The sequence below is a fragment of the Hipposideros armiger genome, unplaced genomic scaffold (assembly GCF_001890085.2).
Source record: "Hipposideros armiger isolate ML-2016 unplaced genomic scaffold, ASM189008v1 scaffold_80, whole genome shotgun sequence".
NCBI classification, from domain to species: Eukaryota; Metazoa; Chordata; class Mammalia; order Chiroptera; family Hipposideridae; genus Hipposideros; species Hipposideros armiger.
In genome coordinates this window covers 1,366,324-1,390,207 of record NW_017731430.1, presented here as the reverse complement: position 1 = coordinate 1,390,207, position 23,884 = coordinate 1,366,324, and the positions used below count along the sequence as shown (strand labels likewise).

Genomic DNA, 23,884 nt, shown 5'->3' with positions numbered 1-23,884 from the left:
TGGCCCGGCTGCTGGGCCGCTGGGATCCCGGAGCACCTGCTTCTCCGCAGGCTCCCCGGCGGCCCCCGCGGGGAGGGGGTGGTGCGCCCGGGAGAGCGCGCTCCCCACCTGGGCCGGGGCGGCAGCAGCACCCGCCCCGCTGGGAGGGGCCGCGCGCGGGGCAGGGCCGGGCCGGGCTGAGCGTCTCCGGCCGCTCCCCGGCCGCTGCTGTCGGAGGAGCACAGCACTTGTTTCCAAGGTCTGTGGCGACCCCCGCGCCGCGGGAGCGCTGGTCATGAGGACCCTGTGGCTGGCGCTGTGCGCTCTGGTGCGGCTGTGGCCCGGGGCCCTGGCGGGCTGCGCTGAGGCGGGGCGCTGCTGCCCCGGCCGGGACCCCTCCTGCTTTGCCCGAGGCTGGAGGCTGGACAGGGTCTACGGGACGTGCTTCTGTGACCAAGCCTGCCTCCTCACCGGGGACTGCTGCTTCGACTACACCAGGGCTTGTCCAGGTGGGTGGCGGGACCCAGGGTGGGGCACCGGCCATTCGCCTGCAGCCAAGGGACAGAGTCCCCCACCGAGGACCAAGCATCCTCCAACCCCTTTGGTCTTGGCGGGTCCAGTCCCTCAATCCCGGACCACCCTAGCCCCTTCCATGCAGGGTCTTCCAGCTCCCTCCATCTATGTGCACCCCAGACTCCCCAAAGCACCCCTCCCACCAGAGCCTGGATGGGAAGTGCTGGAGCCCTCTCTTCTGGCAGGGCACAGGTCACTTCAGCTGCTGGATGAATTCTTCCACTCAGGAACTCCAGCTTGACAGGGCCCCCTCCCGCCTGGAGAGACGGCTCGGGCAGGTCCCCTGCCCCGCCCCTGGGTCAGGCTCCACTGCTTCCATTCTGCGAATCCTGAGGGATCTTAAGGGCCCTGTGAGTGGCGATGAGAGAAGGAATGTGTAATGATCTCGCTTCGTGCCAAGGGCTTGCTCTTGGGGCGGGGATGGCGGGGGTGGGGTGGTGGAGCGTCCTTTCTCCTGCAGTTCAAGTTCTTGGGGGAGCACAGTTGACCTCGCCTCCAGGCTCCAGCCTGCGGATAGAGCCCCTTCCCCACAAAAAGGGCCCCATCTGTTCTTTGAATTCAGTTTTATCTATCTATCTATCTATCTATCTATCTATCTATCTATCTATCTATAGATGGATAAAGTTTTTTTTTTTTATTAATCTCAGGGATCCTATTATGTTTGAGTCTTGCTGGTTTCCCTTTTAGAGTCAGTCTTTTTCATCTTTTAAGTTTCCCACAGTATCACAGCCCCTGGTATGGGCTCAATCAAGGTTGATTTAATCAAATGAAAAGGGAAAGGAAGAAATGGTGAGGATGAGCCTGAAGAACAAGGTGTACCTGAGAGAAGCCAGCTCCGGAAACAGAAGCAGCTGTGCCCTGCCTTAATCACAGCGCTCCCAAAGCCACACAGCTGTTAGGGCTTAACCTCAAGGATCCCGGGCACACAGCTGTTAGGGCTTAACCTCAAGGATCCCGGTGTGGGATCCTCACATCTTCCTGGGAGAGGAACCTGCAGGGCTGGGTGCCTGGCAGAGGGCAGCAGCCCTCCTGCCTCTTTTCTGCAGGCAGAGGCCACCACCCCGCGGGCGCGGCAGAAGGGTCACCCAGGCCTGCTGCTGAAAGAACACAGTTGAAACACAGTAAGGTTTTTTTGACCCTGATGGAAAGTTAATGATTTACCTATGAATATTGATTTTCTTTTTGATAAACTTCTTTCACTTCCCTGCTCCAAGGCCAGGAGATTTTACTACTAAAGTAAGGTGAAGAGGCAGTTATTTCGGAAATGCAGTGCCCTTGGGCCAGGGGTCCTAAGCCCCCTCCTCAGGTAGCTTACCTAGGCCCCTGTTGCCTCAGTTACCTGGGTCACTCAAGTAAAGCCTGTCAACTATGGCAGCCTCTCTCACTCAATCCTCTCACTCGAGGGATTTACCTACATGTTAAAGATAAATATAGAATTCCTGTAGTTCAGGTAATGTGCCCTGGACTGTGGTAAGCACAGTGACACAGAGATGGTGAGGGCACAGCCTCTGCCCCCTAGAAGTTCATAGTCACACATGCAAAGCCGCTTGCAACACGCTTAGTGCCAAAACACAGGATCTGGGATGCTAGAGAGGAAAAACTCAGACGACCAGAGGAGTTCAAGGAGGACTTCCTGGAGGAAGTGATGAGCACGCCTAGTTCCAGAGAATGAGCGAGAGGAGAAGGGAATTCTAGGAGGAAAGCATCGCTGGCTGTGGGTGTCAGCCTTTTGTGCCGGGCACTAGGCTAGGCCCCGAGGCTCGCCTGGAGAACAGGATAGTGAACGCAGCTAGATATGGAGAGATTCAAGCATAGACAAGGCATGGGGAAAGACAAGGTGAGTGAACTGAGAAAAACTGGCTTTCTAGTGAGGCCTAACCGCGCTACGAGGAGTTGCAGAATCCTCAACGTCTTTATTTGGTCAAAAATAAATCCCTTATTTTCAGTCCAGGAGGGAGAAATATTAAAACAAAGAGCCTGTCATTTTGGAGTGGGGATTTATTGGGTAAAGGATAGCAGAAGACAGGAGATGACCTTGCCATCTCTGGAAGGACTGAGAAAGAAATCTAGCTTAGCAGAAGACGCAGGACCGAAAAGACTCCTTGTTGGTAAACTCTGTGTCTAGAGGTTTTTTCTTGGGAGGGAGGAAGAAAATAGAGACAGTTGGAAGTTGGCCACTTTGGGGAAACTGAGCCTGCTGGCACCTCGGAGCTGAGGTGGAGCTGAGGTGCCCGGGGTCCTCAGGCCTGGCCAAGTGTCACAACTGAGCTGACTCCAGGGTTCGGGGAGGGCGGGGTTGGCCTATATTAGCATTTTACGGGAACTGAGGCTGCCAGGGTTCTCCCATAACTAAGTTGCCACAAATGGGCAGTGGACTGAGAGCTGAACCCACCGTGGCCTGATTTCAAGCTGCCATCAGGCACATCTGTTCGTGCTAATGCAGGGCTATTATTTATTCCCAGCTAAATCAAGGCTCGGCAGCACGGAGCCCCCATCCTGCCTCTTAGAATCTCTTCTCCTTCTTACCCAATGCTATGTCACCCGTTGATGCTGCCTGAAGCCTTTTTGACCGAAATTACATTAAATGGGAACAGAAAATGGAACTGTTTTCTCGGAACTAAGCATGCTTTACTTCTATTCCTTCTGATTTTTTCTTCTTGATAAACACATTTTTTGGTGGGTGTGGCTAAAAGATGAAAAACTGGAATTTCTTTTTCTAAATAGAAAGGTTTTTTTGTTTTTCTCACTAAAAATAAAAATACCAGGTGTGCCAAAAAAAGTGTATATACATAACTTGTGTTCATCTTTTGTTATCAGTATATATTGAGTATTAAAATTTTAATACAGCTTTTTCCTTTCTTAAAATGTGTATACATTTTTTTTGGCACCCTCTGTATATTAATGGACCTATAGAATTACTAAGCTGCCATTAAAAAAAAATCTGTTCTGTAACTAAATTATCTCAGAAATTCTCATTATGGTGATGGCATGGGTTTCAATACCAATTTTGTATTTTCATACACCCTCCCCCCCCCAAAAAAAAGAGATAGAAAATTCTCCATTGGCCTGATCAGGGATAGGGGGAAGGGACGAAGGAGAGGAGGGGGACAGATTCAAGTTACCTGCATAGGAGAACTTCTTGGAAAACCTGCTTATCAGGCCCAGAAAACCCCAGTTTCTAATTCATCAGCTGGGTTCCCAGAGTCTGCATTCTAAGATCATAGGAACAGTAGTTTGCATTAGATCGTGGATGAACAACTGAAAAAAAGGAATAATTAACCCAAGTGGAGAGGGCCAAAAACTGAGTAGACTGGATGGGCCAGTCTCTTCTAGATTTATAGGAAATCTAGGAAAACCAACTGGCCAAAAATCTCTGATATCATATCTAGAGGAAGAAGGGGCACCATCCTTAAACATATGGGCCCCAAAACTCACCCAAAGGAATGATATCCCAGTCTACGATGATTTAGAAAGTTGAGGCTTTACTGGAGCCAAAGCGGGTGAGTCTGCATGTGGCTTCCCCTGTCTCTGTGTCTGCAGAGAAGAACGCGCAGGGCCTGGCACCAGGATTCATTCTGCAGAGCTTGGCTGCAGCCCTGGGTGTACAGTCAAGGAGGGGAGAGTTGCCAAGGCTTCCCCAGCTCTGACTCCAGGCCAGGCACCTCACAGCTCTAACCTTACTTGGGGCTCACCACCTGCCGAGGTTACGGGCACACCTCAGCGGTATCGCGGGTTCAGTTCTAGACCACTTGCAATAAAGCAAGTATCACAATAAAGCGAGTCATAATCTTTTTGCTGGTGGAGGGTCTTGCCTTCAATATGTGTTTTTTAAAAAAAACAACGCAACAACTGTGAAGCACAGGAAACCGAAATGCAATAAAAGGAGGTATGGCACTGGGAGGTTAGAGGTGAGGCAGGTTGTCCAAAGTCACACCACTAATAAGTGAAGAAGCGAGATTTGAACCCGGGAACTCTGGATCCAGAGCCCAATGGTTAAACATTATGTTTTCATTGCCTCAGAGAAATGAGGCTTCATGAGAAGCTGTGTGCTTTGCAGGGTAGACCCCAGATAAACACTGGCAGAGCGGGTGAGTCTTCCATGACTGTGTGCTCAAGGGCAAACTGTGTCCTGCCCTTCTTGGCAGTCCCCTGATGGCTACTGTGGTGTCGCTTGATAACGTTTGTTAAAACAATTTTCGCAGTCATTCCACCGAGGGGATATTCTCTGTGGCTTCAGAGGCACTGCCAGCTGGGGCGTATCCACATGTCCTTTTAAAAATAACATTTTCCTTCCTTGACTACAAAATCTATGTTGCAGAAAATTTGGAAAATACAGAAAGGCACACACACACACAAAACTCACCTGGAAACTTACTGTCCAGGAAAAACATCATTATCTTTTTGATTTTTTTTCCCTGGGTTTCTATGGTGTGTAAAATTCCATTTTTCTTCTAATGAGGCAGCCCATTTCATTGTCTTGCTAACATTTCATGCACTTGTCCAGTTAATGTCTTGAAAGAAAAAAGAAAAAACCCTACTGGGGGCCAGATAACATGGTTTCTGCAAGAGGAAAAAAATACTTGATCATTTTATTGGAGCTTTTTTCCGGGGGTAAATAGGCACTTGGGGAATGTAGTCTCGTTTGACCTTCAGAGGAGTTTTGGCAAGGTTCCACAGAAAAGGACACATATGGAGCGAGAAAAAGGCAGATAATATACGTTTAAAATTGTGTCATCATGAGATGTATGTGCGTGTGGATAAAGGGGCTTTCTTTTTCTTTCATATAATGTCAGGAAACAAAAACCATGTATAAATGGTCCTGCTGTGAATACAGTGTAAAAAGAATATTTCCCTAGGAGTGATTCGGACTATCTGAACTTGACAATGTGAGGGAGAAGGTACTGGATCGTGGGTGGCCTTAAACTTGGAGGCGGCAGACAGCCAAGGAGGCAGGGCCAGGTTACAAACGGGAATGCTCTTGAGAGTCTGAGATCAACCAAGGAGATGCCACGTGGGAATAAGAGCAAGGCTTTCCATTAAGGAGAAATAATCCAAACTATAATTCTGGCTGTCAGCTGTTTGTTGCTGAGTGTGTGTGTGTGTGTGTGTGTGTGTGTGTGTGTGCGCGCGCAGGCGCGCACATGCATGTGCGCATATGTGGCACCATCAAGAAAAGCATTAGAAAATCATTCTCAAAAATTACCCTTTGGGGCCGGCGAGTGGCTCAGCTGGTTAAGAGCTCTGAGCAGCAGGGCTGCGGTTCAGATCCCACATTGAGAGCCAGTGACGCTCGCCTTCTACAGCTAAGATGATGAACTACAGCTCAACCTGGAGCTGGGCTGCTGTGAGTCACCGGCGACGGTGTAGGCTGCAGCGGGACTGCAGTGGGCTGCCATGAGCTACGTGAGTGGCTGGCAGCCAGCGTGAGTGACCCGCAGCCGGTGTGAGCTGCCAAGAGACGCCGTGAGTGGCCGTCCAGAGGCCGGCGACCAATTTGCCTCACCTGGGAAGACCACAATGATAATACCAACATGGGCCAGTGAAGCAACGTCCTCCACTAGACTGAAGAACAAAAAAAACAGCAATTTGTCTACCTGTCTATTCCCCTTCCCTGATTCCCCAACGCTGTTCCCCTCCCCCAATTCTTCCAATAAAATCTTAAAAAAAAAAAATTACCCTTTGGTACCGAATGACTGAGAATAGTGTGTCTAGTTCTGGCTGCCACAACTCTCCCAGGCTGAGTCCCGTGGTAATTCTGAGCGGGGAAGTGTCTACAGAAAAATGGATCCAAATCCTGGAGTCATCAACCTGAAATGTCCGTCCTGGAGGAAAGGGGACCTCCTGAAACAGTAAATCCATGAGTGGCACAGATAAGATAAACATAGATTTTTTTTTTCTTGCACCATGTTCTGAAATCCTTGTGTGAGGGAAATTTGGCTCAAATAAAAGGAAATACCATTTCACGCCACAGATGATAAAATGTAAGAAACTTGTTGCATTCGAGATGTGGTACTGGCAGGAGCTATAAGTGGACTAAAAAGGGTGTGAAGGACTTGTGGTTGCCAGGGGCAGCCATGATCTACCTAACCTGAAGGCACAGACAGCCATGTTTCTTGCAGCAACACCCACTGGGGTTGCCATTGCCAGGAGAACGCAGACAGCTCTGGGCCAGGCTAAGAATTCCTGTGTGTTGGCTACAGGTTCTGGTTTTGCTCCTGTCCTTTTCCCGGCTTTTCCTTCCATTCTGGGGCCTCTGTCAGTGTTTGGGCTTCCAATTAACGATATGAGCAGATCAGAGTCTGTTTCAATGTAGAACATTATTTACCAAGGAGAAGGAACTTGCCCAATGCCATTTCACGCGTTCATTCATTCAACAAATGTTTTTGGAGCACCTACCACGTGCCAAGCACTAGGCATGAAATGAAAAACTCAACAACAATAAACCAAAATAAAAATAAAAGTAATTATGAATCACTGGGATGCTAGAAGGCAAGGAACATTGTGCTCCAAGAGGAAATAATTTTGAGGGGTGTGTAACGGGGTGCTGGGAAACAAGCTTAGTTAGCTGGCCAGAAAAGGACTCTTTGAGGAGGAAATAATTCATCTAAAAGATGAGTTGAATCCAGCCATGCCCAGTGTGGGAGGAGCTGGCAGAGTGAACACACAACAAAAAAGAGGGGAAAGAATTTGGTGTTTTCGAGAGGTCGGGAAACATGGCTGGAGCTTGGCACAGGGGTCGTGGGGTGGCAGTTCCAGGTGGGAGTGGAGGGGTAGGCACAGGCCACTCACACATGGCAGGGAGTTTGAATTTTATGCCAAATTCAATGGCAAACCACTGAGGGGGTTTAAAAGCCGTTTATTAAAAAAAGAAAAAAAATCAGTGGTACATCTTTTAAGGTAATTGTATGTGGCTGTGACTAGATACCCTGTTAGGGCACGTGAACATATGCCCTACTCTTGTGGTATGCAAATTCGTTACTGAAACATATAAGCCACTTTTCTGTTCTTGGTCTTTCTCCCTGTGGCTGTGGTAGGGACATCGGGTAACCAGAAACTCGTGAGGAAGGGAAGCTAGCTGGCACACCAGGAAGGACTTGATACTTCCTCACAGTCTAGATCAGCGGTTCTCAACCTTCCTAATGCCGCGACCCCTTAATACAGTTCCTCATGTTGTGGTGACCCCCAATCATAAAATTATTTTCGTTGCTACTCTATAACTGTAATTTTGCTACTGTTATGAATCGTCATGTAAACATCTTTTTGTTTTCCGATGGTCTCAGGCGACCCCTGTGAAAGGGTCGTTCGACCCCCAAAGGGGTCGCGACCCACAGGTTGAGAACGGCTGCTCTAGATTACCTCCCTTCCTAGCGGGGCGCCACAGGTGCCCACTCAGCCTAACATAGGAACTTGGGTGTCTGCTTCATACCCCTGGTCTCTCTTCTATGACTATTTCCTGTCTGTGCTCTCCATTCCTTTATACTTCTTCTTGGGATCACCCCACCCCTCAAATCAATGACTTGCCTTCAGGTCACTCAGGTCAGGCTGGGAAAACTCAGCCTGAACATTATGTTGTGTGTAACCAAAGACGAAGAAGAGAAAAAAGGGCTGGCCGAGCTTCCTGGCACCCATGAAATCTAGGCTTCTGTCCCTACAAGAAGTGGGATGATGTCATCATATCCTAACTATCAAGACCTCAGGAAGCTGTGACAAGCGGGGAGTCAAAGGTGATCACGCTGCTTACTAGATAACGGTCTGTCGGGCCCCAGGAACAGCAAGTGAAATGTGAAAATTGAGGAAGTCAGATTTTTAAGAAAGAATATTTTGGTATGCTGTGTGTAGATGTAAATTAGGTAAGCGAAGTGGGAAGGCGACAAGCATATTCATGGAATAGTTCAAAAGGAAATTGGTGTCATACAGCTGTAATATATGACTTATAATAAATCTGTCACAAGTTTCCATACTTCCCCTGACCTCTGTGACCAAAGAGTGTGTGTGATCTGCGATGACTTACAATCCAAATCACCCAAAAACTCACAAGTTAATCGAGAATATTTCCCCCCCACAGAATAGGAAGAAATACCGCAGATGAATCTTCCAACTCCCAATATTTTGTGGAATACCTTTTGACTCTATGTGAGCTCTGTAATTCCATGTGAACTTTTTTTTTCCTTCTGACTTACCATGCAGACATTGAGATGTTGTTCTTCAGGGCTTCCAGAATGTTCTGACTCTCTTGATGAGACGGTTAAAGCCATGGATCGTGACATGGGATGTAGCATTTTGCCAAGGACAAAGTTGAACCAAATAGAAACAACAGCTGATTCAATGATCCGTTGATGTGAGGGCTTTCACTGTGGATGCAACCAAATTAAAAAATAAATAAACATTGGACCGACACAAATGTTGGAAAAGTACTGGGAGACTAAATTCAGTTAGACAATCCTCCCCAATGTCATCTTTTACCACCTGGATAGAGTGTAACCCAAGGTCATATTACTAAATTCTGAGTTAGCACCATGGCAAATTTCATTTTACTGTGATGTCCAATGTTAATCTTTGAAACTAGTGTGTTTTTAAAAAGTGTATCTTTAAGTGTTGTTTAAGTCCAAAACATCAGGGCAGGACTAGCTAGACTCAGAGATGAAGAGATCTGGGTGGGGAAGAGAGCTGTTGAAAGAATTAAGGACAGAAGGAACCCTTCTCAACCAGCTCCGAGCCTGACAGTCTCTTTTGTTTCTATGGGCCAATTAAATCATGGGGTCCTGAAAATGAAAAGGGAGGGTCAACAAGAGATGACAAGAGCAGGAAGTGACCTGTTACCAAGTTTCCAAAGGATGTCTGCATGGCGGAGATTGGGAAGGAATTCTGACGTGGCTCAGTTTTGCTTTTTTAGGTAGTTGACCTATATGAGTCATGTGATACCTATGAATTTTTAGATGATTAGTAAAAACATATTTTAAGTTTCAGATTTTTGAATTAGCGACAGATAGTTTATGTTCCGTGTGACCCTTTTTATGTCTGAAGTAGCTGTGTGATGCCAAATGAGACACCCTCCAAAAGCCATGAACCCTAAACTACTGTGTGCTCAGAGGCAAACATGAGTTTTCAAGTCCAGTCAGAAGTCCAAGCCAAGATTTCAAAGAAGTTAGGATGCTTTCTTTTTTAAATTTTATTGGGGAACAGTGTGTTTTTCCAGGACCCATCAGATCCAAGTCAAGTAGTTGTTTCAATCTAGTTGTGGAGGGCGCAGCTCAGTGGCCCATGTGGGAATTGAACTGGCAACCTTGGCGTTATGAGCACTGTGCTCTAACCCACTGAACTTACCGGCCGCCCCTAAGGTGCTTTCTTGATGAAGACTGTGCATGAACGTATGCGGGTGATACAGGGAAAGCGGGTCACATTTTATGGGGGAAAGAAAGCATTTTGGCATCTAGTTCAGGGGTCCGTCTTCTGTCTTTTTGTCCTTGTCTTATATCCAATTTCAAATATTGAAATAATTAAAAAACTCATTACAGTCCTTTGAAAAGACTCATTAGGATTTTAAATGGGACAGTTAAATGTCGGCCACATTGATTTTGCAGTCACGTCCAGAGAATTGTTGGCCAGACCCTTGCCCTGACTCTGCCCCTTCCTGGCGACCTGTGCTCTGTGGGGCCTGGCGGTTCATCTCTCAACTCCAGCTCTCATATAGCTTGTGAGTCTGTGAGCCGCATGAGGCCGAGCCTCCAGGAGTCGACCCAAGTTGTAGGGCGCCCTTGGTGTGGCCTTAGCTTGGGCAGGTGATGGGGTTATTGATGAAGTTCATTGTCTTTTTTTATACTTTTGGTTTTTTCCTTTATGTCTCCTACAATATGTATTACTGTTACAATTAAAAAAATGTTCTGGCCAGGGGAGGGTCAAGTGAAAATCAAGGAAACACCAGGGCAACATCTGATGTAAGCAGGAGAGTATGAGGAAGGGCCTCAAGGCATCTGTCTCTTTACTGGGCGTGTCTCTGGCTCAGACCCACCTTCCTGATCCCGGAACCTCCACCCTCCTCTCAGAGGTACGTGATTATCAGCTAACGAGATCGGGGCAGTGGCGTCAATGTTACTTAGGCTCTGTTCCTTTGATGCAGGGCCCAGTCAAAGCGCAGTTCATGCGGGCTGGACGCCGCTTTTTACGTGGGTAGGAGCAGCCTGGCCGGCGTCCGGGTTTGCTGTGCAAACGTCCCTTCGTGCTGTTTTTCAGCTCGCCCGTGCATCGTGGGGGAGTGGAGCCCCTGGAGCGGCTGTGCCGACCATTGCAAGCCCATGGCCCGCGTGCGGAGGCGTCAGGTCCAGCAGGAGCCGCAGAACGGTGGGGCGCCCTGCCCGGCCCTGGAAGAGAGAGCCGGCTGCCTGGAGTACTCCACTCCGCAGGGCCAGGCCTGCGGGCACGCCTTCGGTATGGAGGTTTGCATGGGGGCTGCGTTTCCATCTCTTGTGCCTCTAAAAGGCCAGGTGCTGTGCAGGGAGTGGGATGGGCCAGTCTGCCTGGAGCAGACAAGGAACTCAGGAAACGCTTGATACAGGAGTTACCAGTCAGCTGCACAAATGTCCCCCCATCCCTTCCATTCCCTCCCTATGCTTAGGACCCAGTGGCGGCCGCTCAGCATATTTTAGCAACCTCCATCAAGCTGGCGACAAAAGGCTTTGGGTAGGGTGATGACATTTCACACAGGATAGTGACTGTCCAATAAGAATAATTCTATATTACCTTCCGCTGCAATTCCTGTTGAAACGCCAACACTCACATCCATGTGAAAATAGTAGAACCCATTATAAATTTCTGACCAGCGAGCGATAGAATGAGTCTCTTAAAACACCTGCCTTCTCCTCCTCACGCCGACTATTGGGTTGTCGGGAAAGTCATGACTCATTTTTGCAATGAAAACCAGAAACAATACATCATGACTACTTTTCCGACAGCCCAATCCATCTGAGCTGATGCGATCAGATCTGTGATTTGAAAAGAGCACTCTGGTTATGTGGTAGCCCACGGATGGGCCAGCAGTTGTCTAATTAACGAGTTGGGAGCCTCAGGAAGCTCACAAAGAAATAAGCAAAAAGGCCAGTGCTGGTGTATTGATCTGGATTGAACCTGATAGAGCCAAACACTGACTGAGCCTCAGGATAGCCGCGACCCCGTGTTTTTCATTAGGAACCTGGAAAATTGCATGCCCACAATGACCCACGTCAAGCCATTTTGTTCCTTTTTCCACTCCGCACACAAATATTTTATCTAGTTTCTGCTTGATGCCGGGCACTGGCTGGCTGCCAAGGTTACAATGGTGAGACAAGTTGACATGGAGCCTGTTGTCAAGTAGATCACAGTCTGGTGGCAGCGGGGAGGTGGTCACTGGAGAATCCTAGGAAATTCATCTCAGAAAATTACAGCTGCAACTTGGTCCAGCTGGTACTGACCCCTTGCGAGGTGTGTGGAGCTATGAGTGTGGCTTGGGCTGGTTTCCCCTGGTCTTGGGGGAGGAGGGAAGCCACAGAGGTGGGGAGCAGAGGGACTTCCTTGGGGATTGGGGGCGAGGCTGAGAAACACAGAGCTGTCCAGGCAGACAGACCAGCGGGGTGAACCAGATAGGTAGAGGGGGTTGGAGGGGTTTGGGGGCTGATCTGAGAAAAACAAGACCATGAGAGAGAGTAACACACCAGCTGTACTGGGTGGTCCTGGAGCAGGGTTGCATGAGAGGGGAAGTCCAGAGGCTGTGGTGTGGGCCCCACAGTCCAGAAGGGGAGGGTTTATGGGTCTAGGTGATGTCTGCTGAGGCCAGGAGTCTCAGGGTCACAGAGCTGCACAGGGCAAGGGCCATCATAGCTTGGGGTCTTATAGCTACAAGGCTTTAGCTTATCAACGGCCAACAGATGCTGGGTGTGGTTTCACAGGGTATACAAAGCAGGGCAGGGCTAACTAGCTAAAAGTCTGCTTGTTTGGCTATTTTTATAATAATTGTATGTATAAAAATTTGACTTTGGTGCCAGTAGGCTTTGGAGCTAACAGGTCTCAGCCTGCTGTGAGGAAATAAACAATCCAGGGGCCACCTGTGGCTCATTTATATATAATCCAGGGGGAAATGCAAGCTGAAGGAAGGGCCGGGTGTGGGGAGCAGAGAGGGAGGCGGCCAGTGAGAGGGCTGACACCCCTTCCATGCAGGGCCCCTGAGCTCCCCGTTTAGGGTTTTGGTCTTTCCCTAGAGTGCCCTGGAAAACCAATGGGGTGTTTTCTGCAGAGGCTGGTATGGTCAGATCTGTGATTTGAAAAGATCACCCTGGTCGTGGAGTGGCAAATGGCAGGGCCAGGGTGGAGGCCTGTCACGGACATGGCAGCCATCGTAAGCTCACGGGGACAGTAATTGAGTGCTCAGAGAGATGGCCATAGAACAAAAATCACATTCAGCTCATGAGCTCTGCAGAAACACTGCAGAAAAGGCTCTCACCCCTCTCACTACACCACTAAGAGGATTTTTAAGCAGCAGCAGTCTTTTTCTGTGACTCCCAGCAGGTTTTAGCAATTCTGGTATAACACCAGTGGGAGAGAGATCAGTACTTAATGGCCTCCTTTCCCGATAAGGTAAAGTAAAATTTCCCAGTTTGGGAAGAGACGAGAAATCTTTGCTTGGGGGCAGGCCCACTGGCATTTACAGCCCCGACTTTGGCCCCTGAGATTCACTTTCCTATTGGGGTGCCTTGGAAATGATGACTTCTGTCACAACCTAGTCAGGAAGGACAGGACCCCTTGAATATTCCAGTTTGGTGGTTCTTAGGGTGGCCCCAGCCAGCAACCTCAGCCTCACCTGGGAACGTGTTGGAAACACAAATTCCTGGGGCCCCACCCCGACCCACAGTCCCTGGGGCTGGAGGCGGAGCGCCCAACCCTCTGCTTGTAACAGGACCTCCAGGGTAATGTGACGCTTACTGAAGTCTCAGAACCGCTGCTCTGGCCCAGCATGGACCCACGCTGTTTCCTCAGCCCCCTGCTTCATAGCTGGGTCACTTACATGACACCTTCCGGAAGGCAGCCGTTCCTGAAGTGCAAAAAAAGGGGTGGAGTCAGGGAAAAAAACACATCAGGTCAATCAGACAATTTTCTCTACCAAAGAACCTCTCTTTATGATGCTAACATGTATTTTAATTCTCCAAGAGGGAGATGATATGGAGTGTTTCTCCACCTTACTTGGCTCAATGACCCTTTCTGCCAAGGGGCATGTCACAATAGCACCCGTGTTCTGTGGAATGCATGTTGGAAAAGGACAACTCGGGGAAAACGCGAGGGAAATGAGACAGCGTGAAAACGCAAGACAGTGGTCTCTCTGGACCCCCCACCGTCCACCCCCACCCCTGGCCCGGTTTCACCCTGGCCCCTGAGCCTTCATTGACGTGTTTCGTTAAGACTTCCTGAGCACCTGCGACATACCCGCGCCATGCTGGGTTTTGGAACTGCAAACTTGAGTGAGAACTGCATCCCAGTTAGCCAGAACTCGGGTGGTGAGTGAAGGCTGTGAGGGAAAGCTGTGCAGGTTGGTGAGGGAGCACGGGGAGAGGGCGCCCCTCATTCTGGGGGCTCTCAGTCCTGCTGCGTGGTCACCTGTGTATCTGCTCCTACCTCTCCCTCCACCAGACCCCCTATTCACAGAGCAGGCGCCCTTGTTACATGCATGGCGTGCTAACCCCTCACATTGGCATGTTGAGAGCTTTACAGACGGCATGGATTCAGTCTTCCTGGCACTCCTATAAAATAGTGTGAGATTGCTAAGGCTTCTCTAACAAATTACCACACACTTAGTGGCTTAAAACAGCACACATTTATCATCCTGCAGTTCTGCGGGATGGAGATCCCAATACAGGTCTCACTGGGCTGAAACCAAGTGAGTCAGCCAACCAAGGCTGATTCCTGAAAGCTCTAGGTGGGGATTTGTTCCCTCGCCTTTTCAGGGCAGAAAGGGGACCGTTGTTATTAGGGGCAGAAAGCTTAGAGGAATTGTGTCCTGCGGTTATGTGGGAAGTTAAACTTGGATGAACTTGGATATTTAGTTGAAGAGATTTCCAAGCAAAATGTCTGGTTTCTTCCTGCTGCTTATAGCAAAACAGGAGAGCAAAGGAATCGATGAAGGAGAGGACTGTTCATCCCAATGAAACCAGGACTTGATGGATTGGGGAATTCTCAGCCTAGCAAAATGGCCAAGGACACTAAAATGAAGAGACTCACTCCTTCACGCTCAGAAAGCGTGTCCTAGAGAAAGACACGAAGGGTGTAGGTTCGATTACCTTTTGTCAATACCTCAGAAAGAGGAACCACTGACCACAAACTTAGGGACTCAAGCAACAGACGTGCAGTATTTTGCAGTTCTGTCGTCAGATATCGGACACATGGTATCCCTGGTTTAAAATCAATGTGTCGGCAGGGCTGGGGTCCCCCCAGAAGGCTCTGGGGGAGAACCCACGTCCTCGCTTCTTCCAGCTTCTGTGAGTTGCCCACCTTCCTGGCTCATGACCCCTTCCTCCGTCTTCACAGCCAGCAACACTGCACCTCTCCATGCCTTTCTGCTATTGTCACACCTTCCTAGGACTCTCTCCTGACTCCTTTCTCCCCCACTCCCTACTTTGAAGGACCCCTGTGATCACATGGGGCCCACCTGGATAATCTCCCTATTTTAAGGTCACCTGAGTAGCAACCTTCATTCTTTGCCATGTGACACAACATAGTCACAGGTTCTGGGGATTAGGACATGGATATCTTTGGGGGGCCATGATGCTGCCTGTCATGGAGGTGGGACAGTGTCAATATCCTTGCCTCACACATGAGGACACTGCAGCACAGAGAGGTGACAGCACTTGTGAAGGAAGGGCTACCAGAATTTAAACCTGGATCTCATGGCTGTAAATCCTGTGGGTCCCCCCATTCCCCGCCCTACACTTGGTATTGTTTTGCTGTTAATTGTTATCATTAGAGCTAAATTTGCAAATACGGATTCTGGGAACTGTGTAGAAATATAAACGTCTGTGAGGCCAGTGAACAAAACATGGTCACTGAAACGCTCCTATTAATGCTCAAGTAGCTATTGCATTTTTCCTGCTTCATTGAATGCACATCTTGACTTTATATATTTTTTTTATCATAAAACAAATCCAAAAAGCCACAGGATTGTATTTGTTGCACAGACTGACAATTGTTTACACGTGTTTTCCTCCTACGAGGAGATCCACATGCACTCTAAACTGTATGCTTTCCAGGCTGGTGTTGTGTGTCAAATTTTCTTTCTATGGGGTTGTCGGAAAAGTCACGATGCATTTTTGCAACGAAAAACATAGAAAAAATACGTCATGACTTTTCCGACAACCCAATGTTCTATTTTACGCTATATCCACAGACCAGTGACTTTAAGTCTGCTATTGTGAGACCCCATCGTGTCAGAGGGCTTTCAGAAATTCTCCAAGGAAATGTAACTTAATTTCAGGTTCAAAGTCAGTGTGTGCAGCGCCACGCTTTGAGAAGTGGAAGTTATAAAGCCGAACCACGGTAGGCTGACAGGATGCCAGAAAAGTTGGCCGATAGCCTGTGAACAAAGAATCTGTTACATTTGAATATTGTTGCCAGGAGTGGGCAAGGAGGCGGAACCCGCATTTATTGAGTCTTTGTCCCGGGCATGTAGCGACGGGCCTGCACACATAAGCAGAAGTGGGACAGGAGACAAAAATGATTTCTAAATTACTTACCATTCTTAAGTAATGAAAACTAATTTGAGGGGGAGATTAAAAAGTGGTGCTGGTTCCCAAACCTCCAGGAAAGCTGGCTCCTGGTCTATTTACTGAGGACCCATGTGAGGGTGAAGGCACCCTCTCAGTAGAATGTGCCACCCAACCCAGCTGGGGCAGAGGGGACAGGACATGCAGGGGACAAGGCCCAGGGTTACTGGCCTGCTTTCAGGATGGGTCGTAACCATAGAGGCTTGACACTGACCATGACTAGTAGGTCTTAAACAAATAGAAGCTATCTTCTGTGTTGGGGCCCTTGCTCAGTCATGTACTACTACTGATTTTTCCTTCATTTAACTTCATTTAACTGATTTTCCCTTCATTATTTAACTTCTGTGAGACTCAGCTTTCTGATGACAAAACCTCACCAGAGCACCTCTGTACAAAGCTTTTGTGAAGATCGGTGGGTGACCCAGGATGTGAAAGTACTTTGTAAAGGGGCAGGCTATCCACACACAGGGTGCCATCCTAGGACAGGCATTAATCTGTGCCCACCCGGAGCTCCCCCGCCCAGCACCTGGGCCACAGTACCCCCTACCCCTGCTCCTCACCACTCATCGCCTGAGGGGACTCAGAGTGTAAGGGTTACAATTTTCCCTTTTCCTCTCTGAGATCTCACTTCACATTACAGACAGTGAGTGATTAGGGACAGAAAGGGAAAATATATAAAGCAGCATGTAAGTAATACATGGGAAATGTGTTGCATGAAATAGTGAAACCCTGTGATCTGCGTTGTAATAGAGGCAGCTGTGCTGGGCAGCGTGAGGACCCTGGTTTGGAGACCTTGCCTGGCGCCGCCACATTTAGACATGAGCCTTGAACACCTTTCTTCACCTCCCTGTGCCACAACGTTCTCATCTGTGAAATGGGCAGATAAGGAGACCTATCTCAGAGGGCTGTTGTTGCAAGAATTAACACATGAAAAGCGCTCAGCTTCGTGACAGGAAACTTAGAAGGATGTAATTGTTAGCTTTTATTTTTAGTATAAAACGTTTTCTTAGGGTATTTTATATCAGAAACTATAGTCGTATACTTGTCCTCTTCTTCCTAACCTCATTCCCCCCGCCCCGAGCTATGCATGAAGCGTGTAAGCCTTTGAACTTTTGTAATAACATATGCAGTACAACTTAGGAGCTCAGGTAAACGTTTTGTTCTAAAGAAAGACATTGTGAAAATTTTATAGTTTGGACTGGTAGAATGCTACGTGGATTCCGCAGTACCTGCGTTCTCCATTTCGTGAATAAACACATAAATGCGTCAGAAGAACAGAAATGAAAAGAGTCCATGGGAAAACCGAAACCATTTAGATGTTTATGTTTCTGACAACTAGGTCTAAGAGAGACAGAGATGGATCCTAACGTACATGAATCCACTTGCTCTTTTTGATTCTGTCCACGGAATCTGGAAGTTCAAAAACTACAGTCACATTTAGAAAGCGTGACACGCTCTCTTCTGGAAACAATTAAACATGTCAGTGCAGCAAGGAAGAGCCTAGGTCCTTTTTTACTGGAGAGAGTAGGCACCAAACCATAGGAGACAAATAATACCTGCACCTCGTAGGGGCAAGTGGCTACCAGGTATTAAGCCGCTCTTGACTCACAATCCCTAATAATATAAAAATGGTTCCTCATGAAGAAAATCTAAAACAGAATGAGGGCTGCCCTCTTGTGGCAGTAAGGAGCCAGGTAACATGAGCGTGTAGGGTTGAAGCTTCGATTTTGCAGCCGGTACCCCTCCCGCCATTTTGTTTATGTTGATGATGGCTTTGGCATCCAGAAGCCAACATCGGCTGGTATCTACCCTTCCTCGGTTGGTCCAGTTTCTGCAATGAAAGGGAGGAAGGATTGTTGAGCCATGTCAGCTGCGAGGCTCAGTGCAACAACAGAAGACCACAGGGAAGGAGGACCTGTGTGCCACGGTGGCAGTTTGGGACTTCATTTACTCATCGACCCACTGCACACACACTTATTAAGTGTGTCAACGTGTAAGTGTGTCAATGGATGAACAAGGCAAAACCCTGTCTTCTTTGCGTTGACCACAGAGTGGAAGCAAGAGGTACCCCATAGAGTGACAGGCTCCTCCCTGGACTGAGAGATGAAATAGGAAGGAGACACACAAATAAAATAAAGTTACAGATGGAGCAGAGGTGGGAGGAGAGTTCCTGGCTCCTTTTCTCTTCTCCCACCCACAGAGTCAGGGTTGGGGTAAGGTGCGGGGAGGCGAGGGAAGAGGAGAGAACCACTCCGACTCGCCTTCCCCAGGTGGGCGCGGGGAGAACGCTGCGCTGGCCGGCACCAGGCAGCCACACTTGGGCTATGTGGTTGGCAGCGAAACTTCCAGGCTGCAGTTACTGACCTGGGAAGCACTGACACTTCCTTCCGTTGCGTCTTTCCCCCTCCGTTCTCCTTTCCTCTCTCTCTGGTCATCGTCTTTTCCTCCTCCCATGCCCTTTTCTCTCTTGCCTTCTTCCTCTTCCCTTCTGTCTCCCCCTTCTACTCTTTTACTTTATTCTTCCTCTTTCCCTTTTCTTCTGTTTCTCTCCCTCTCATTTAAAAAAATATCCTGCCCCTTTCTCTATTACCTCACTTTTCCCCTTGGTTCCCCTGCCGACCCCCACATTTTTTTATGATTGCCTCCTGGCTGTTTTTCCTGGTTCCTCCTTAGTGTTATTACTGCAGACAAGCCCACCTGTCCAAGGCCTGCAGCGCCCCCTCCCTACTCATCAGCATGCTCACACATCCTTATCCACTTGAGTTCTGGGGACACTGCAACTTAGCCTCGTTTCAGCCCCTAGTCGTGTACCATAGACCTTCGCGCTGAGGAATGGAGGGCTTTGGACAGATTTGAAACCCGGGTTGGGAAACGTCACCCTGGGTACTTTAGGCTACATGTGTTCAACGTCATTCTCCCTTTTGTAGTCCCTGCCTTTATAACTACCTCTGCATTCAACAAGGAGAGAACAAGACACGCGGCCTCCCCCCAGTGGTCTACAGACACAGAGGATGCCGGGTAATGTGGTGTTTTTCCTGTTTGTTTGTTATTTTTTTATTTTGTTCCCTTTTTTTTTTTTTTTGTAGAGGGCAGTGTCACTGGCCCTCATATGTGGGATCCGAACCGGGGCCCTCTGGCGTCCCAAGCCAGCTCTTAACCACTGCGCCACTCGGCCGGCCCAACCTGTTTGTTTTTTTAACGTATGTTTTTCCACTGGTATGGTCGAGTCATCCCACAAAGGTCAACTTGGGGTGATGGGTGTCCTTCTATTACTTCTGTTCATTGACTTTGGGTAAAACATGACACTTAACCACAGAGTCGGGAAAGCACTCCCTCCCTGTTTCTGTGGGGCTGTGAAGACTTATCTGTCTCTGAGGTCTGCTCTCCAAGAAGAAACACGCTATATAAAAATGAGATGACGTTATTGCCAGTCACACTAAGCGTGCCCCTCTTATAGTCTCTATGGGACCATGGACTCCAGCATCACCTATGTTTGGTGAATTTGAACGTGGCCCATGCCTGAGCTCTAGAGGAATTCTATCAAGACCTAAATGGCACAGGCTGGGAGCAACCTCTGTGCTTACTAGAAAACCACTCTTCAGTTGTCACAAACAGCACACCAGACGGCTGCATGTTCATATCCCCTCACCGGCCACTTCTTAAACAAAGAGAATGCTAATACCACATGGGGTTGTTATGAGAGTTTAATTAGAAAATATCATGGAAGAGATGGCTGGGTTAAGCTGCGTGAAGTTGACTGAAGCTACATCATAGAATTTTCTGCCTTAATACCTTAAGATACCCAATAAATGGTACCCACCGCTGTTACAGATCTTTGAAGCAGACTCTCCAAACACTTTTCATCTAACCTATGCTATAGCTCATAATTCTATGGGTTAAAAAACCCAAAAGCCCACTTTAGCATCGTCAGTACCTAACATGCAACATTCAGGGATTTTACTAGGTTTTGTTTCCCTGCAGAATTGTAACATTGTGTTGTTTCCAAAAACAAGACTCTGAAATGGTCACCCGTGTCTGGGGCCCTCAGGGTCTCGTCACGTGTAGTTTGCCATAGCTCAGTAAAAAGTGGCCCTAGTGTGTCACAGAAAAACATGTCTCAGCTTCCCATTTTCCTTTTGTCTGTGACGCCTGGTATAACTTTGATGCTTGACTTCAGGTAAAAAAAAACTCATCTCATTACCAGCAGATGACGCAGGTGAGCTGCGTGGGCAGTGTAGGGAAGATCCCTGGGAGTGTCTATAGGGCAGAAAAGCTTGGGTGCTGTGCTGGGTGCCACAGGTTAGCCCTCCTGGGACTCACATGTTCTCAGACACCAGGCAAGTTCTTGTTCCATGTACATAATTCATTAAAATATCAGCAAAGTTATCACAGGCTAGTTTCCTACTGAAATGTGCTTTTGTATACACTTTAGTGGTCAGACTAGACAGATATGGGATATCCAAATTTCTGCAAATTCATGTTGACCGAGCAATTCAATCATGGGTTGAAAAAGAGCACCAAGCTTCCCTGTAGATGTCATCTGGACATGGTCAAAGTATAGCGAATGAGAGGGACTTTACAGGGCGGTCGGTGACTGATGCGTGACCTGTGAAGATGCACTGCATTACTTCCTCCAGTCTGTCAGCTGTTCTTGGGGATGACAAGCTTCCTAAGACTTTCTATAGCGTTAAGCCACCTCTAATTACAGTGAGTGACACTGTTCCTCTTTTGCCCTAGATACTGTATGGAGTTCAAGACCGAGTCCCTGACCCATCACTGTACCATGGAAAACCGGCCCCTGACTCGCTGGATGCAGTACATCCGAGAGGGGTACACGGTGTGTGTCGACTGTCAGCCTCCGGCTATGAACTCCGTGAGCCTCCGCTGCTCTGGAGATGGCCTGGACTCGGACGGGTAAGGGAGGGAAATGGCTTGAGGGACTTCTTTTGTTCCTCATCTGGAGAGAGCTGTCCTCTCCTCTCCATGTCCTGAACAGCTGACCTGTGTGTAGAATATCGAGGCCTGACTTGGGGAGTCAAAACAGTAAGTGACGAGAACCTATTGTCTAGCCCAAGGGTTGGCAGACTGTGGCTCTTTGGGTAGGTTCTGTCTCAAAAGTTTGCCAACCCCTGGAAGAGCCAATCCTGTCCCTCACAGCAATTTAAAAATTATTCGAGAGCCATAAATATATTTTTACATAATCACCATTATGTAAATTCCCTTTAAAATGTTTATAAATGAAACTAGGGTAGTTTTATTTTCATTTTCAATGTTACTTAAGAGCCACATGTACATACCCAAAGAGCCACATGGGGCTCGCGAGCCGCAGTTTGCCGACCCCTGGTCTAAGCCAGTCCAGGACCCGGTTCACACTGTGGGACTTGGGCTCTGTATACCAGAGACGAGTGGGTGAATGTGGAGACTGGGGTTCAGACCAAGCTCCCAAATGACCACCAAAGACTGAGCTCTCCAAAAGCAGTGTTCCAAGACCACTTGAGTCAGAGCACCTTGGGATGATTAAAAATGTGCGGGTTTCTGATCCCCATCTGAATGAGAATCTTTGGGGATGGATTTTAAACACTCTCCTAGGTGAGAGGTCAGCAAATATTTTCTATCAAGAGCCGGGTGATAGATATTTTTGACTTTGGGGGCCCCATGGTCTCTGGGACACCTACTCAACCCTGCCATCATACCATGAAAGCAGGCATAGGCGTTATGTAAACTGGTGACCTTGGCTTTGTTCTAATAATACTGTATTAATGGACACTAAAATTCAAATTTGAGTTTTCATATTCTTTTGATTTTCTTGCAACTCTTCCAAAATGTAAAAATCATTCTTAACTCAGACTCCACAAAAGCAGGGGGTGGGCTGGCTTTGGCCCACACACGGGTGGTAGTCATCCCTGCCTGGATGACACGTGCCCAGTCAAGTTTCAGAGCCCCTCTCAGTGGGGTCACCATAGAACTCATGGCTGAGACAGTGGTGGGCTCAGCTTTGCAGGGTCATAAAACCTATAGAAATCTATAGCTTGTCCAAAAGAACTGACCTTGGAAAACATTTTACCACCCTAAAAAGCTATTCTGGTCCTGTACTCATTTATGAGTTAAATCTGCTAACAGTATTTATAAGAGAAGGGTAGACTTCGTGCTGGGCATGGATTACGGTTTTAAGTCAGTCAGATGGAACTGGTAAAAAATACAGACTAGAAAGGAAAATATGGACCTTTCCAGGTACTCATTATTCCCACAGTATATTTTAATGTTTAATAACTTGAATTTACGTTTATTAGTCACTTGTGCCTAACAGCCTTGGTATTGAGTATACCATATGAACAGTAAAGTGGGTAAGGAATTCATATGAAATAGAAACTTAATATTTAGACTTATTATTTTTCTGAATGCCTCATCTATATTTTGACTTTAAATGAACTTATAATTTAATTTGTACCCATAAAGTACCTTAAGCTCTGGCTGAAGTTCAGTGACTTTAAATAATAATTTCAATAATCTGGCTTTGCTCTTTCCACGACTCCCCATTTTTTCTCATTATGGAATCAAAGAGTTGGAAAGGATTATAAGAGATTTGGTTCAGACCCCTCTCATTTAAATGTACATAAAACAGGAAGCCATTTTCTTTTATGTAGTACCTCATATGTTTACGTCAAGTGACAGTAATGAATATAGGGGCCTCAGGCTACTCTCTCAGTATAAGGGTGCCCTCAAATAGGGATTAATTGGTAACTTGTGTTGCTAGAACCCAAAGAAAGGAAACTCGGTTTGTGATCGTTTTTTAAAAATTTCCATTTAGTGTTCTTCAAAACTCCACGTATAACATTTTATAAGAAAACATCAATGTATAATTTTGTAATTTTGAATTTTCTTTGGTTTGCTTGTAGCGTAACATTTCTAAAATATTGTTTCAGAAATCAAACTCTCCATTGGCAAGCAATCGGCAATCCTCGATGTCAAGGGACTTGGAAAAAAGTTCGGCGAGTAGACCAGTGCTCTTGTCCAGCTGTTCACAGTTTCATATTCATATAGATTGTGAGGTCAATATTTCAAAATGTGTTTGTAAATATGCTAAATATTACCAAGTCATGTTCAACGCTTCAGAAACCGTCCAAAAACCTATTTGGCCAAGATCCTGAACACATCGTTGCTACACTCTGAAGCGGAGAAAGAAAATTTAGGGGCCGGTTCTCAAGAAACACAGTGCCTTTATTTTTATTTTTACTGAGTTGAAGACCCACCCTGAAGTCTCCTATGGTTTTGTGGCCTTGATCTTTCATATAGAATCCTCTCATTCAACAGGTGGCCCATGGGCCACAAAATACATGTCTATTTGCATTAAAATGACTACAGCATGGTTCATTTATTGGTAAATAAGTTGTCATTTAAGGGTATGCACACTCTGAATCTTGCATTATTTTCTTCCTATTCTGTAATCTTCAAAACTTCTCGCTTTAAAGATGTATGCAGATATATGTACACTTTCACAGTACCTTCCCCACATATTAGTCCACAAATTCTGAAATAATTAATTTCAAGCCAGTTGT

At 47.4% G+C, this 23,884-nt stretch overlaps 1 protein-coding gene across 1 annotated transcript; it reads left to right on the top strand.

Annotated features, from left to right (window-relative positions):
* SBSPON (somatomedin B and thrombospondin type 1 domain containing) lies at nt 1-23,681 on the top strand. Its single transcript, XM_019643581.1, has 5 exons — nt 1-488; nt 10,783-10,977; nt 19,256-19,346; nt 21,066-21,242; nt 23,252-23,681. The coding sequence occupies exons 1-5, from the start codon at nt 275-277 to the stop codon at nt 23,367-23,369; spliced, it is 795 nt and encodes a 264-aa protein (XP_019499126.1). The 5' UTR covers nt 1-274; the 3' UTR covers nt 23,370-23,681.
* The last annotated feature ends 203 nt before the right edge of the window (nt 23,682-23,884 follow it).

What these genes read in the sequence shown, in the direction of transcription:
- SBSPON (XM_019643581.1), top strand. Translation starts at nt 275, where the DNA reads ATGAGGACCCTGTGGCTGGCGCTGTGCGCTCTGGTGCGGCTGTGGCCC. An exon ending in CTACACCAGGGCTTGTCCAG is followed by an intron (nt 489 to 10,782) that starts GTGGGTGGCGGG and finishes GCTGTTTTTCAG; the next exon opens with CTCGCCCGTGCATCGTGGGG. An exon ending in GGCCTGCGGGCACGCCTTCG is followed by an intron (nt 10,978 to 19,255) that starts GTATGGAGGTTT and finishes TCCCTTTTGTAG; the next exon opens with TCCCTGCCTTTATAACTACC.